Source organism: Neovison vison, chromosome 9 (genome assembly GCF_020171115.1).
Source record: "Neovison vison isolate M4711 chromosome 9, ASM_NN_V1, whole genome shotgun sequence".
NCBI classification, from domain to species: domain Eukaryota; kingdom Metazoa; phylum Chordata; class Mammalia; order Carnivora; family Mustelidae; genus Neogale; species Neogale vison.
In genome coordinates, this window is record NC_058099.1 from 20,474,970 (window position 1) to 20,492,204 (window position 17,235).

The 17,235-nt window shown below is 41.9% G+C and overlaps 1 protein-coding gene and 1 non-coding gene across 5 annotated transcripts in view; one reads left to right on the forward strand and one right to left on the reverse strand.

Annotated features, from left to right (window-relative positions):
- SNX30 (sorting nexin family member 30) overlaps window positions 1-17,235 on the reverse strand; it is a 112,540-nt gene that overhangs the window by 39,806 nt on the left and 55,499 nt on the right. For all 4 annotated transcript variants that reach the window (XR_006386381.1, XR_006386380.1, XM_044265114.1 and 1 more), the window contains exon 3: window positions 11,008-11,118. Coding sequence is in view for 2 of the 4 variants with exons in the window: in XM_044265114.1 (XP_044121049.1) it covers window positions 11,008-11,118 (111 nt within the window). In the remaining 2 variants the exon portion in view is untranslated. The remainder of the gene's footprint in view (window positions 1-11,007; window positions 11,119-17,235) is intronic.
- LOC122917905 lies at window positions 131-232 on the forward strand. The gene has a single exon (XR_006386519.1). It is a non-coding gene; the product is annotated as a U6 spliceosomal RNA (small nuclear RNA).

Below are 17,235 nucleotides of genomic sequence, written 5' to 3' on the forward strand. Positions count from 1 at the left end.
TCCTGAAACATATAGGTGGAGTAAATCACAGCTACCCTTCTCAGCTTTATAATAACCCAAGAAGCAAAATGCTAGGGACCAGCCCCTGGTCAGAAAACAGTCAGTCAATGTGTATCCATTAAATCCAATATTGCTCCCTTTGGCAGCACATATACTAAAGTTGGAACAATACAGGGATTAGCATGACTCCCGCACAAGGACGAGTGTAAATCCTAAGGTCCAGCTATCTGTACGTTGCTTAAGGCACACGTGGTATAAGGAGAAAGTCAGGGCCAGAAAGACAGTCTAAGGAAAGGCGGCAGACAACATTAACCACACAAATGCATTTAAATAGATTCACATTCCAACCCCAGCTCAAGGGGTGAAAGAACTTGGTGTATGGAGGAAGAAGTACATTGGGCAAACCTACGTATCTAAAAAATACCTTTTCCAAGCCAACCTTTTGTCTAGGTTTACACTCAAAAGTTCTTAAAAATGTAATTTCCTTTGCTCCCCTTACTCAAACAAATGTCTCCGTAATGTTGGCTTCAAGGCAATACTGCAGGCAATTTAAAACTACCTGGTTACTAAGGGATCTTTGAGCTTTGACCTATTTCCATAGTAGCTTCATTAAAGGCTTGATTAAAAGGCCTTCCTCATTACTACCACCAGAGACAGAGAGAGAGAATATCTGCAAGTGTGTAATTTGAACATGTTTGGTGATGAAATATTAAAAGAACATTTACATTAAAAATTGGGCAAACAATTGGTAGATATTTTTCCAAAGATCTACAAATGGCCAACGAGCACCTGAAAAAATGTTCAACGTCATGAGTCGTTAGGGAACTACAAACACAAACCACAGTGAGATACCAGTCCACACCCATGAGGGTGGTCAGAATAAGGGGGGAAGAAAGAAACAAAAGCAAAACAAAGAACAGAACAAGTATAAGTGAGGATGAAACAAGGTTTAAGGCCACAACCTCCTTCAGCCCCATATTCTGGTAAGAAAGAGGTCTGTTTCTTTTATTTTTTTTTTAAGATTTTTATTCATTTATTTGAGAGAGAGAGAAAGAGAGAGAGAGCAGGGGCAGAGGGAGAGGGAGAAGCAGGCTCCCTGCTGATCTGGCAGCCCAACATGGGGCTCGATCCCAGGACCCTGGGATCATGACTGGAGCCAAATGTAGACGTGCAACTGAATGAACCACCCAGGGGCCCTGGTTCATTTCCTTTAAATTATAAACCTTCAAGCGCACACACATGCACACGAAAACAGACGCAGGGATGTCACCAACCCGAAGAAGTGGAACCCTAAGGTATGTGGAGTGGAGAAATCAAGAAGCGATCCCAACCCAGAACCCGTTCAAAGATTTGGAGACTGGCTCTATCAACAGCCCTGGAATGAAGCACTTGGAAGAGCTCTGGAAAGTCAGGACATTTTCCATCTCCAGAAGAGAGACCATGGGTTCACTCTTTCTCCTTCTGACAAGCTGTCTGTCTTCGGTCAAGTTCTATAATCTCCTGGTACCTCAGTTTCTTCTTCATTTGCAAAAAGTAGGTTAACAATAGTGCCAGCTTGTCAGGGTTGTCACGAGTATTAATTTAGCTACAAGACTGAACATGTTTCACATAATTCCTGCCACAGAGAAGCACCAACAAAAGTTCAGAGAGGGGTCTTTGCTGTTGGAGGGGCAGCAGCTTCGGGAACTACTAATCTTTGGGTATGGCAATGTCCAGTTACATCTTGAGATGGTGGCAGGGCGCAGAGAAGAAGCTACACTGACAGGTTTGTTTTTTGTTGTTGTTTTTTTAACCAGATCAGGAGTTCCAGAGGGCATGGTGGAAAGGTATGGAAATGAAGAAAGAGAGGGGAGCAGAGTCAGGCATAAGATTACAGAGCCCCATGGAGACAACACATCCAACTTAAGATGCCTGGCAGAGCTTGCATCTGGGGAGAATATTAGAAACAGGTCCTAGGTCAGATGCACAGGTCCATCTAGCCCAGTGTTCTGGCCCAGTCAAAAGCACCAGGGAATCTGTCTTAATAGGGTATGGTTGTTCTTTAGGAGGACTTCTTTGTTCTCAACAGTTCTCCCATTCCCTTAGGAATTCTTCTTAAACCCTACACTTAACCCCAACCTTTCACGCAAAGCACAGCACCATTTCTCTGACAGAGGAACCAGGTGTAAGGTGTAAGGGCATCACATACACATTTCCTGACCATTTTGCTTCCTCCACAGAAACCCGTCTCCTCTCCATTTCTCAGGTCCCTGTGGACAACATACCCCACCCCCAACACACCACAAGGCTAACTCTTCTGTGTCTTTGCCCCATTAATTCACTAGCAAGCACATGCTCTCATCAATTAATCATACCTTCTTTTCCCTGTATTTTCAACATTTCCTCCTCACCCAGCTCTGTTACTGAGTCTACAAATACATAGTTCGTTCTCTTTCTACCCAAAAATAATAAACTCAAATATCCCTTGACCTTACATCTTCTTCTCCACTCTCCTTTGGGGCTCACTCAGCCTTCCTGAAAGAATCATTTATCTTAACTTCTACTCCTTCCATCGATGTCTCAACCCCCAACCTTCCTCCACCCCGGAACAAAGCTGTCTTTGGTTCTGCCTTCGAGTGCTGCATTTCTCTGCCTTGTCCCTACCCACTGCAGACCACTCTTTTAAAGACGGCCGATGGCTTTCTAATGACCAAATCCAGTGGATGTTTTCCTGCTCTTCACTTCATGAGTCCTGGGGAGCACGCTCTGGTTTGCTTATGCTGAACAGGTCTTGGGAGGAAAGCGCAATGAGCAAATAACTGGCAAGGTGTGCCTCATTTAACAGAACAGATAATCTCCTGAAATAGTTATTCGTTCTTCAGGCTTAGTACATTGAACTTTAAGTTTAATGAATCAGGGAAGCTGGCCATTTAAAGAACCCCGGGGTGAATCCTTCTACAAACAGTATTTCCTTCTAAGCATTATTATGCCCAAATGCACATGGCTTCGGAAATTTGTTTCTTCCTCTTTTGAGCCTTAAAGGGGACACGCCTCCTCAGTGTCACCTTTATAATTACCTTCTGGTTTCTTAATGCATAGGAATCTGGGTTGCTGATGAAATCAGGGCCTCTCTGGACTGTGACTGAGCTGTTGCAAGTGAAGGGCTCAGCATAGCTCCAAGCACATGGCAGACGCCGCACGCGTGCCAGCTGTTTTTATGACCCTGTAAACACCGAGAATGGAAGGCAGAAAGGGAGTGGACCAAAGGGTAGAATTTCCATACATCTTTGAGGCCAAAATGTTTTTTTAAAAACCCTCTGGGATCCATACCTTTTCACACCCACTAGGATGGCTATAAAAGAGAAAAAAAAAAAAAAAAGTACATGGAGAAATTGGAAACATCTTCCATGGTTGGTGAGAATGTAAAATGGTGTGGTCTCTGTGGAAAACAGTGTGGCAGCTCCTTAAAAAATTAAGTGTACGGGGCGCCTGGGTGGCTCAGTGGGTTGAGCCTCTGCCTTCGGCCCAGGTCATGATCTCAGGGTCCTGGGATCGAGCCCCGCGTCGGGCTCTCTGCTCAGCAGGGAGCCTGCTTCCCCCTCTCTCTCTGCCTGTCTCTCTGCCTACTTGTGATCTTTCTCTCTCTCAAATAAATTAATTAATTAAATAAAATAAAAATTAGGTGTAAGATTAGCATAGGATCCAGAATTCCATTCCTTGGCATGCAGCCCAAATAACTGAAAGCAAGTGTTCAAACGAAGCCTCATACAACTAACAAGTCTACAGCAAGACTCGTACAATCAAGTGCAAATAGCATGATTTATAATAGTTGGGTGGGGGAAATGGGGAATGAGAAGTGACTGCTTCGTGAGTATGGGATTCTTCTGTGGGGATGAACATATTCTGGAATCACATAAGGGTGCTGACTGAAAAACATCGTGAATGCACTAAAAGCCACGGAGTTGTACACTTCTTAAAATGGCGAATTTTACGTTATTCGAATTTTACCTCAATTTAAAAAAAAAGCTGTGGTGACGGAAGCAAATGTCAGAGAGGAGAGAAGACTCTGTGCTGCCAGCTTTGAAGATGGTGGAGGGGGCCATGAGCCAAGGAAAGTGGGAGCCTCTAGAAGCAGGAAAAGTCAAGGAACCAAGTCCCCCCGGAGCTTCTATGAGGAATGCAGCACGGGGATATTAATCCACAGAGACCAATTCTGGACTCCTGACCTCCAGAATATAAGGTGATAAACTTCTCTCTGGACTCCTGGCCTCCAGAATATAAGGTGATGAAAATCACTTTTTAAAAAGAAAAAATCTTACCCGATATGAGGGTGAGGGTGTGGATAAGGACAGAGATGAAACAAGACTGGCCACTGGGGATAAATGTTGGAATTGGGCAGTGAGTACATGGCGGGGGGGGGAGGTCATTGCACTGATCACTCTACTTCAGTATTTCTGACATTTTCCATTATGAAAAGATTTTTTAAAAAACTATACACACATGTATATCTTGGAACCTACAAAAAATCCCACTTGTGGGGCACCTGGGTGGCTCAGCTAAGTATCTGCCTTCGGCTCAGGTCATGATCCTGGAGTCCCAGGATAGAGCCCCACATCTGGCTCCCTGCTCAGTGGGGAGGCTGTGCCTCCCTCTCCCTCTGCCCCATCCCACTTGTGTTCTCTCTCTCTCTCTCAAATAAATGAATAAAATCTTTAAAAAATATATTTTAAAAGAATCCTACTTGCAAAGCATATAATAACCTATTAAATATTTCAAGGTTTAACCTTACAAAATATTTACATTTTTATAGCACTTGATACTTTGGTCAAGCACTTTCATATGTATTTTATTTCATAATAGTTTAAAAGAAAATATCTTATAATCTGTGAAACAAAAGCAGACTTCCTGTAGAGTGTCATGGAAAGCTACTATTTCGGAGTGTGAAATCTGCACAAAGATTTCCATTGCTCAATCTTGAAATGATCCAACTTCCTCTTGTCAGCATTTAAACTGCTGCTTTAACAAATATTAATTTGCAATTAATTGAAAATTCCAGTGAAACAAATATTCAGCAACATACCCACTACATGACAGAAAACTATTTTTCCTATCCTTATCAAACAAACAGAGAATATGGCTCCTAAGAAAAAATAACAAATAAATAAAAGAGCATTACGCTTAAAAACCTCCTCTCCCTAAAAACTACCATCAAGCCCAGTTTAACTTGAAGTACTTGAAAGTTCAACCAGTGTTCAACTACTTATTAACTTACCTACTGGTAAGCTAAAAGCATGTATATGCTTTTTTTTTTTAACAGTACAAAAAAAGGAGGAACCAACTAGAAAATGAAGTTAGAGTTTTAACTGATTATTTCATATTAAGACAAACAGCTGTTGCATTACAAATTTCTTATTAATTCCTATGAGCTTACCACTACCCAAAACAAACTGGGTAGATAGGAAATGCATCCTTCCAACAAAGCTTCCTTCACAAAACCTGAAGCAAACAGTAAATTTCCAAGTGCAATTAAACACCGAAGAGTTTAATAAATGTATTTGCTTCATCTCCAAAATCTACATGTGCCCATCAAATCGCGAAGCATATCTATTGTTGTAATGAGGTGTGCCCCAGTAAAAGAAGTAGTGTTGAAACCAACCTCTGGGTTCATAATGAAGACTTGGCTCCAAATATTCGAGGATGAAGTGATAAGAGCATTTCTGCTTTTCAAATTACAGAGCGATGAAGCAATGTAAAAAGAAAAAAATATATATATGCCGCAGCACCAGAAAAGATCACAGTGCCGCAGCACACAGAAAATATCAAACAGGCCAGAATCTGTTAAAGGTGCAAGGCAGAAAAGACTGAACTGAGAGCAAAGTCAAGCCATACTGACCATCCTGTGATTCTGTTCAGGCGAAGGAAAGGGTGGTCTAGGAAGTCAGGGGCTGGGTTTCCCCGGGACAACCCCAGAAGCTTCCCAAGTTTGGAGCCACAGGGGCTGGAAACAGGCCTCAGGACAGCCAATCGGGAGAGGAAAATGAAAGAATGTGGGTTCCTTCCCGGAACCACAGTCTGACTGACTGTTCACTTAGGACTTCACATGGTTCCACTGAAGCCCAGGTAAGAGAGGCGCTTCATTCCACACTCCTAACACAGCAGCAGAATCTGAAAGCTCAGGAATCCTCACATATTTTTAACCACAGCTGACTTGAGTTGGCAAAAGCCCGATGACAGCTATTAAAGAGGGCACAGATTGCATGGAGCACTGGGTGTTATAATGCAAACAATGAATCATGAACATGACATCAAAAACTAATGATACACTGTGTGGTGACTAACATAACATAAACAAACACAATGAAATAGGAATTCATTCTCCCAAATGTTCCAACTAATTCAAAAGACTCTAAAGTTCACCTTGAAAAATAGAACATGTACCATGGGACGCCTGGGTGGCTCAGTTGGTTAAGCAGCTGCCTTTGGCTCGGGTCATGATCCCAGCGTCCTGGGATCGTGTACCACATCGGGCTCCTTGATTGGCAGGAAGCCTGCTTCTCCCTCTGCCTCTGCCTGCCTCTCTGTCTGCCTGTGCTCACTCTCTCTGACAAATAAATAAATAAAATATTTAAAAAAAAAAAAAGAAAAATAGAACATGTGCCAATAGCCAGAAAAGCTCTGGAAACATAGTATATTGGCAGGCGGAGATGGAGATGGGGACCTTACAACCGAATGTTGAAATGTTCTGTGAAGTTACAGTCATTCAAATCATGTAGGAAGGGCACCAGATTAGAAAGATGGATGAACCAAGGGTTCAGGGGCAGTTCAGGAATACACAAGTCTAACGCATGATTTGGTCTGATGCACAAATGATGGTAAAGATGATTGATCACTCATAAGTGGTTCTGCGACAATTTACCACCTGAAAAAAGTATGGTCCTCCCATCTCACATCAGAACAAATGCTAGATTTAAATATAAAAAATACAGGTCAACTTCCTTTGCAGATATGGAGTTTTTACAAAGCAAAACAAAACAAGAGAAAACAAGAGGTAAATCAAGAGGACATTGTCCAATGTCCAATAAGCTCAGGGGAAGATATTCGGCCTCCCTGATTAAAGAAAGGAAAGCTTATGGTACAACAATGAACTCAAGATGGATGAAAGGCTGAAATGTGTGGGCTAAAACTATATAAAAATTTTAGAAGAGGGGCACCTGGCTGGTTCAGTTGGTGGAACGAGCAACTCTTGATCTCAGGGTCATGAATTCAAGCCCCATGTTGGGTGTGGAGATTACTTGAAAACAAAATGTTAAAAAAAAAAAAAATTTAGGGGACGCTTGGGTGGCGCAGTGGGTTAAAGCCTCTGCTTTCAGCTCAGGTGATGATCCAAGGGCCCTGGGATCGAGCCCCGCATCGGGCTCTCTGCTCAGCGGGGAACCTGCTTCCCCCTCTCACTCTGCCTGCCTCTCTGCCTACTTGTGATCTGTTTCTCTGTCAAATAAATAAATAAAATCTTTAAAAAAAAATTTAGAAGAAAGCACAGGTGTAAATCTTCATGACCTAGAACTAGTTGATGATTTATGAGATAGGACACCTTTAAGCACAAGCAGAGAAAGAAACAAAAGATAAACTGGAATTCATCAAAACTAAAAATCTTTGTACTTCCAAGATATACCAACAAGAAATAATGAGACAACTCATTAACTGGGAGGAAATTTTTTGCAAGTCGTATCTCTCGTAAGGGATTTACATTTAAATTATATAAAGATCTAATAACAAAAATACAACCCAGCGTAAAGGATCTGAAGAGACAGTTCTCCAAGGAAGATGACAGATGGCCAACAAGCATGTAAAAAAATGCTCATCATTATTAGCTGTCAGGGGAATGCAAATCGAAACCACAGTGAGATACTACTTCACACCCACTGGGATGGTTATAATCAAAGATGTAGATAATCACAGTGTTGATAAAGACATGAAGAAACTGGAACCCTCATACCCTGTCAGTGGGAAGGTAAAATGATGTGGCCACTTTGGAAAACAGCCTGGCAGTTTCTCACAAGGTTAAATAAACAGGTACATACAATCTGTCAATGATACTACTGGCTGTACACACTCAAGAAAAAATGAGAACATAGGACCATGCAAAAATTTGCAGGTAGTTGTTCATAGTCCCATTACTCCTAACAGCCAGTAGGTGAAAACAATTCAAACGTCCATTAAATGCGAGCAGATAGACCAAAAAGGGGTACATCCATACAACGTGATATTATCTAACAAGAAAAAGGAACGGAAGTACTGACAGGTGCCACAACACGAATTAATCTTGACACACTGTGCCAAGTGAAAAAAAACCCAATCACAAAAGACTATATAGTGTAGGACTCTACTTTATATGAAATGTCCAGAATAGGAAAATTTATAGAGACAGAAAGATCAGTGGTTGCCAGGTGCTGAAAAAGATAGAAAGTTTGGAAATGACAAGCAAAGAGTGGGAGGTTACTGTTGGAGGTGAGAAAAGGTTCTAAAATTGATTGTGCTGATGGCTGCACAACTCTCTATACTAAATATATTAAATACTTACATACTAAATAAATATATACTGAAATAGTATATACTAATATACTAAATACTGACACTAAAGATAGGAAAAGTGCTTGACTTGTGTATTTTAAATGGACAAACTGTGCAGTGAATGAATTATATCTTAATAAAGCTGTTTTTTAAATAAAGAAATGAAAAAGTAAACAATAATTATGTTACATGTCTACTAGGTCTCCACCTGAAAATAAACTTTCCATGCAGGGGTCCCTTGTCCATCACATGACCCCTGAACTCGCCAAGAGTACACACCAGGCCTAGTATGAAGACTAACACAGAGTTAATGCTTACTGACAGATAGATACTTTCTAGTCAAGTTGCTGCAGAGTAATTTCTAAAGGAGAAAAAAAGTTTTTTCCACTTTCACTTTCATACTGAGTTAGAGATGCTCTCCTAATGTTAAATCTCTCTCCACCCCAGACACGTACCAATAATTTATTATATAAGTTTATGTCTCCACTTGCTTCTAGAATACATTCCTACTCACTGCTTCCATCCTGACCATAGGAAACCATACTTAAAACTATTCTGGATCACTCCACGACATTCCGAAGTCTTCCATCCTCTTTCAGTTCTGGTTTCGGTGTCCATGCGCAAGTACAACCAGCAGGTGTCGCTGTCGAACCAAACGTCAAACACACTAGCTGCCAGCAGGTGGAGTGTAATCCCGCCTTGTGCACAGTGCCGGCTAGTAAGCATAAACAACAACTTCCTTCCACACAGTACAGCACGGAACAGGAGTGAAGAGTGACTGTACAGTGGAGAAACTCAACAAGCATGACATCAAATAAGGTGATCCAGGTTAACATCAACAGTGATAAATACTGTTGACAGCATGAACCTTTCTTATGATGTGATGAGAACGGCACTTTTCCTCCCAAAACATGCGACTCCAGTTTAATCATGAGAAAAACATCAGACAAATCTCAACTGAGAGACATTCTTCAAAATGCCTGACTAGTACTTCTCGAAACTGCCTGTCACCGAAAACGAGGAAAGGCTGAGAAACTATCACGACCAATAAGGAGACGTGCAAGGTGACACCCTAGATGGGACCCTTGAACAGGAAGAGAACATTAGGCAAAACGGAGGAGGGGCGCCTGGGTGGCTCAGTGGGTTAAGCCGCTGCCTTCAGCTCAGGTCATGATATCAGGGTCCTGGGATCGAGTCCTGCATCGGGCTCTCTGCTCAGCAGGGACCCTGTTTCCCTTCCCCTCTCTCTGCCTGCCTCTCTGCCTACATGTGATCTCTGTCTGTCAAACAAATAAATAAAATCTTTAAAAAAAAAAAAACGGAGGAAATCTGAATAAAGGACTTGTAGTCAACAATAAGGAGTCATTGCTGGTTCGTTAACTGTGACAAATGTGCCACACTAACGTAAAATGTCAAGCAAAACCAGGTGCAGGGTATACGAGAATTCACTGCACTACCTTCGCAGTAATTCTGGAAATCTAAAACTGTTCTCAAATAAAAAGCCTATTTAAAAAAAAAATTCACTAGCTGCCAATGTCGCCATTTTAAGGAACCATTCCGACTGTTTAAAGATAGTTTCTTATCATAGGCAAACCCCGTCATTTCTACCACGGTATATTCACCCTCTTCCAACCGTGGGAGAGAAGCACCAGGAGACGCATTTTAAGACAAAGACTGGCAAGGGCTAAGAAGTTATTCAGCCAAGGTGTTTACTGAAAGATAGAGCCCCTCTGAAGAGTTTTATGGCCTAAACTGCACCAATGCCCCCAAAGCCCAAAGAAATATCTGGGGTCTAAAATGGTTATTATTTCTACTAGGGGAAAAAAAAGTCTGAAAAGCATTCAATATGTATGTTGGTTTAAGTAGTCTTTTACATTTTATTTGCTCTAGTTCTGTTTTTGTTTTTTTTTTAAATAATGTGTAGATAGGAGCAATAGAAAAATATTATGCTGCTTCAATAAATGGAGTTAGATGGCTTCTGGTTTTTTTAAGTGAAAAACTGGGGTTGGGCGGGTTGTGTGCTAGGTTCCTGACCCTGCATCAGCCGTGTCTAAAGAAAGCCCCGCCAGCTGTAATCTGAGCTTTGCTGTTCACCTGGTGGCAGCCACCCAGCCCTCAAGAACTGTGTCTAGAAGGGTGAAACAGTCTTTAAAGAGGCAGCAAATAAGAATTAGGACTCTCCCGACCTCAAAAAAACTGTCACAATGAAAGTGAAAACCTACCCCACGCCGCTCAAGAAACCAGCATGATCAGAGCAAACCAGAAACCAAAACCCCAAGGGTGAGAGACAGGTTTTCAGCACCCATGAGAATGTTTCACGTGCGTTTGATGGGAAAACGCGGTATAAAGTGTCAGGCAGAGTCTGCCCCTCATGTAAGGGGCGAGAGCCGAGCGAACATCCTCGGGAGAGACGACGCAGGTAAACAGAGGAACAAGCTGTCATGACTTAGTACCTACGGGAATGAGATGAGTAGGCTGGGACTCCTCCAGTTTGCTCCTCAGCCAGTCAAAATCCTGGTACCTTCGACGGACAGAATACTCCGGCAGGTCAAACTCCACCCGCGTACTCTGCAAATAAGAAGAATGGAACAAAATAAGCATAAGGGAATAGTAGCATCTTTTGGCAGAAAGGAAGGAAAAAAAGCTCTCTTTGAGTAACCAAACTGGGCAAGAACACACTTTCCTTCCACCAAAACTGCAGCCAAAAGACATCAATTACCAACATAAAATGATGAGTCCAGGGCCCAGCTCAGAAGTCAAGGATGTAAAATGGAAATGTTGAGGGTTTCGTTGTTTTGTTTTGTTTTGTTTTTTTCTACCCTTAGGAAATGGAATTCAACTATCCCTCAGAATGTGTTTAGAAACATTTGATTCATTTCCTCCAGGCTTAACTTTGAGGATTTCTTTTAGCAAAAAAATTCCACTGAGGATATTGCTACTGAATCCCAATCCAGGTACCTTTTAAAAGAAATTAAGTCTCCACCTTCTGCTACATATGCTGCCAAGTTTTACCAACAGGCAGAGGGGAGACAAAAAGAGCTAAGAGAGCACCTGCTCGTTTAGGAGTCAAATTGGATGAACACAGAGAAGGATTTGCCTCATCGGCCATATTCTGGCAGAACCATAACCTTGGAAGTACGTAGTATTTCAGGTGTCATTAAAAAAAAATCTAGAAGGAAATAATGCCAAAATGTTACTGTACTACAGGAAAATATTAGACTCTTCCCTTTTCTTTTTTCCCCCATCTCTCATGCATTTAATATTTTACATCAATCATCCCTTTTCTTGAATTACAGTTTTCTGAAATGTGATTGTAGCACTTTGATAATGAAAACCAGTGTTAAATCAAATGAAATTAATTTATGCCAAGACAAGATTTTTACATATTAATTTGCCCAAACTAAAAGTATGTTTCAGCTAAATCGTTTTTTCCTGTAAGGGTAGAGACTGCATGACAGTCATAGCTCTTGGAAATGAAAGGTCAAAATAACAATGGTTCAAGCTACATTTTATGAATTTATTCTTTCAGGCCAAAAGTCCATTTTAATCCACGACACCAAGAAAATCTTAAAAACATATGAACAAGAGTCATTCATCAAGGAAAAGCTGTGAGCAGCTTCGGCACTGAAAATTACAATTTCATCTCCCCAAAACCTGAGCTCACAGAGTCCAAGCAAAATTTGGAAGTTAAAGGACTTGGTCTTGGACTCAACCTCAGTTAACTCTTCCTGCATGTCTTCTCCTTTACAGTCAGGTACAACCTTCCCCTGTGATAGAGGGTATGAGTGGGAAGAAGTGAGGAAATTCATTCGACCTAAGTATTTGTGATTTATGACAAGAACCTCCCGCCAAAGGAATTAGCATTACAGAACTGGGTGGTGGGGGTGGGGGTTGGAGAACGTTTCAATTCAAAAAACAAATCATGGCAGATGAATTTTCATGCATGAGAGTGATACAAATTTGAAGGCCACTCCTCCCAGGGCTGGGTGAGGAGAAGCCTGTGCGGGATCAGTCCCAGCACCTACCAGATTCCTGAGACACTAAGCCTCCTAGAGCCTAGGTTTTCTCAGCAGCAAGAAGAGGGCTGGAAGGGACATTCTTCAAAACCACACAGAGCCCCCCAACAGGCTCTGGCTGAGGACCTCCCAGTGATGACGTGCCCACGAAAGGTCAACTTTAATGTGTGACAAATGCATTCATTCTCACTGTAAATGCCCTGGTCCAGGGCTCCCCTTTCTGCCTTCTTCACGTTACGTGATATCAGCTGATCACTTCTCTTTATTATGCTTTTGCAGATCCACTTCGTAAATTATAGTTCATGTAACATTTCTTTTTTTTTTTTTTTTTTTTTTTTAAAGATTTTATTTATTTATTTGAGAGAGACAGTGAGAGAGAGCATGAGCGAGGAGAAGGTCAGAGAGCGAAGCAGACTCCCCATGGAGCTGGGAGCCTGATGTGGGACTCGATCCCGGGACTCCAGGATCACGCCCTGAGCCGGAGGCAGTCGTCCAACCAACTGCGCCACCCAGGCGTCCCTCATGTAACATTTCTAACTTGAAATCGGTATGTGTAACTACGAAGAGCGGGAGGATTAAATACAAGGTTTGTTTCTGCTGTAAGCCACTTATTTTGGGGGAACTGGCTTTTCCTCCCCCCTTCGACTTATTCATGTCAGACATACTTATTTTAAAACTTCAGGAAAGGGGCGCCTGGGCGGCTCAGTCGGTTAAGAATGTGACTCTTGGTTTCACCAAAGGTCATGATCTCAGGGTCATGATCTCCGGGTCGTGGGATCCAGCCCTGCATGGGGCTCCAAGCTTGGTGCAGAGTCGGCTTCAGTCTCGTCTCCCTCTCCTTCTCCCTCTGCCCCGCCCACCCCGATTGGTGCATGTGCTCTCCTTTCTCTCCAATAAATAAATAAGTAAAATCTTAAAAAAAAAAAAAAAAACTTCAGGAAAAATAAAGGAATAAAAAATGAGTCATAATCCCTCTAAATTGAGAAAAAACACTATGAATACTATGTTTACACCTTTCTGTACTTTTTCTATGTATATCCATTCCTTTGCTCATATTTTCTAAATCTCTAACAGCTCTTAAATATCTTTCTGTCGGTAATTCATATCTACATGATCATTTTTAACACATATATAGTATTCCACCGGGTGGAGAAACAACAAAACCAAATCCTCCCTTAAGTTGTTGTCAATCTTTCAATCAATAAACGATGCTGTGTAAACATCACTGGGCATCTGTTTGATAAAAATCAAACTCCTAAAGATGGAATTACTGGATAAAAGATAAAAGTGTGTGTGTGTGTGTGTGTGTGTGTGTGTGTGTTTTACAAAATTCCCAATCTTTATAATTTATTAATGGCTTTCATTTCTTCTTTTTGAGAGAGAGAGCACACACACGAGTGGGGGGTGGTGGTGGCAAGAGGGAGAGAGAGAGGGAGAGATGAGAAAGAGAATCTCAAGCAGGCTCCATGCCCAGCACAGACCCCAGCAGGTCTGAGCTCCATCTCACAACCCAAACCAAAATCAGGAGTCAGATGTCTAACTCTGACAGGTTAAGCCACCCAGGTGCTCAAGGATACACATATTTTTAATTAACAACCTGTTTCCAGAAATATATCAACTTATATTCTTATCACATATTCTCATCACCAGTGATTATCTTTGATGGACTTGTAACTGAAAAATAATATGTCATCTTTGTTTTGTTTCTACTGGGATTGAACATCCTTTAAAATATTTTTAGCTATAGATTTTTCTTCTTTTGTGATGGTCTCTTTTTTAAATTGTCTTTTCATGGTCTTTAATTTTTCATTTTCACTTTTTTCATTTGTGGAGGTTCTTTATAGCCATTTATCTATCATAATTTCCAAATAATTTTCCAGGTATATAATTTTTTAATTCAGCCATTCTCCCCCCCACCCCCGTTTTTTGTTTTTTGTTTTTTTTTTTTTGGTGTCATGGATAGGAATGCTGTCCCCCTTGCAAGCTTTTAAAAATATCCACCTGTGTTCTCTCCTTTATTTATAATTTATTTGCTTATATCTTTAATTACTGCTCTTCTGCTTCTAGGGATCTGCCATTAGAAAATACTTTTTAAACTGTGGCAAAGATGTCTGTATAATGATGTCCGCTGCAATGCTATTTAAAATAGCAAAGGAATCAAAGCAATCTAAGTCTCAACAATAAAAACAGGTAACTTATGATATATTTATTCCATGGTTATCAGTAATCTTGTCATAAGACATCTTTTTTTTAAAGATTTTTATTTATTTGACACACAGAGAGAGAGAGAGAGCAAGTATGCACAAGCAGGTAGAGAGAGAAAGGAGGAGAAGACTACCTGCCCAGCAAGAAACTGGACTCAGGGCCCCATCCCAGGACCCTGGGATCATGACCTGAGCTGAAGGCTGATGCTTAACTGAGACACCCAGGAGCCCTATAAGGCATCTTTAATAACAAATATGTTTTTATATACTTTTAAGAGAAAACAGCAAGACTTGAAATTAATTGCACATATAATTTCATTAATGTTAAAAATGTGGATATAAAAGGTTAAGAAAAATCTAGAACTCATAATGACAACTGTCCTCTTTACACTTATCCTTATTTTCAAATTTTCTACCATTCTCATACAATACTTTCATAGTTACACAAAAAAATTGTTTATTTTTAAAAGCTTCTTTACAGACACAATGGATTAAATAAAAATTTGTTTGGAAAGCAATATGGAAAAAAAAAATCATGAACCATGAAGGATGCTCATACTCTTCGGCCCAACATTGGTTTCGTTTACTTTTACCACAATTTGTTCTAGAAGAGATACTGAGACACATGAAATATGATTAAATGACATAAATTAGAAGTAGGTGAGAAAGATAAAGAAAAAACAAGGACAGAGAGAAAAAGCAGAGCCAGGAATGAGGCTAGCAAAAGACACTCAGCACAGAATTCTGCACACTTGCTAAAACTGGGCCACAGACATTACCGTGAATTTCTAGAGAGAAACCCAGTCAGTTACAAGACTCACAATACTCATAAAATGTGCAGGCCAATAAAACTCCAACTATGAGTCTGTAGTAAATTTTTCCTCTGTGAAATTCAGGGTCTGAGTAAGGAAAATAAAGCAAAGCTCTATTTTCTATTAACAATAAAAAGAGAAAAGTGCACACCCACAATTCCATAATCAGAGACAATCACTACACTGTTTTGTCCTGGGTCCTTCCACACCATGATCCATAATCCAGAATGCCCCACAAGATCACAAGGTCATGGGTACACACGAAGTCAGATCTACAAATTGGTAACTGAGCACAAGAGCCGTAATGAAGAATATCCATTTTTGCCATTGTACCATATGAGTATCTCCTCTGGGTAAATTCAACACTTCAGAAGACCTAGCACAGAGCCACAGTGCAATCAATCAGCCAGCAGAGCACCTGTCCGTTGGGTCGCACCTTAACCACAGAAGAACCCTAATTCCCAGAAGCTGATGTGCCTAACTACTGTGGCCTGGAGCCCTTCCAAGGAATTTCCATTCAATCTAAAATTTACGGCCAGTCCACTCTAGAGAGATTTGGTCTTCATCCCAAGTGCCAACTGAATCCTATGAGTCGGAGGGACCAACCCTTTCTCTGCAAAGGGACCTCCTTTTCCCTTGCCAAATCTTAGCCAGCTCTTCTCATTCTGCTTCAGAACACTGCGACCCTACGAGAACACCTGAGAATAATGACCAGGGAGGCTTCTGGTCTCTCGTGCCCCTGTGGGCTTCCTTTCTCGAAGCTTTACACCAAGCCTTCCAGAACACCCATTCTGTAATTAGGAAATTCCTGCAGTTCTTCGGATTCTGAAAGCTTCCTCTCCCCTGGAGTCTCGAGCCTCTCGGCTGTCTGGGCAGGTAGAAAGCTGCTCCTTTTCTCACGTCGCACCAACTCCGCCCTGCCCTCCAAGACCAAGAGTCCCTGTTGGTAGCCGGCTCACTCTGCCCTGCCGCTCACCTCCACGCCTCCACGGCCCCGTGAAAACCCTTCTGAGACTCGTGCCATCAAGACACCTCTATCTCTGTCCCTCGCACACCTGTCATCAACTGACACCCCACCACTTTCCTGAGTCCCAGAGGATTCCGGTGCCAAAGGGGCTTCCTCTCCAAAGCCCCTCCATAGCCCGGGTGCCCTTGAGATCTATGTGTTCACACCCAAACACCCACCTCCGAGCCGTCGCTCCCACTGCCTCCCCTCAGACTGTCATTGGCAGAGAGCCAGACCTCCCTCTCTCCAACCAGCACCTCCTGTGTCTCAGACTCTCCCGCTTCCCAAGACCCCCTGGTTCTTCAGCCTCTTGGGACCTACAGTTCCTTGGCACTCTGTCCAGTCCTGTCTTTACTTCCTTCCTTATTCAGCATCAATTCCACAAGCCATCACTTCCACCTCGCGTTTGCCAACATCCTAAACGTCCCCTCCCCTGACGTCCACACAAATGGCAGAAATGCAGTCGTGCATTGCCTGCTTTACCAGCCCCGGGTGTGTGAGCACACTCCTGGAGGAAAAACAAAACAGGCAAACACACTGACACACACACCAGAATCTCCCACTGGACCTTCCACAGCACCAGGCGTCAACTCTCTCCGTCCTTTTCCGCACCGGTTAATGCAGAGCCTGCAGGAGTTTTGAAAACC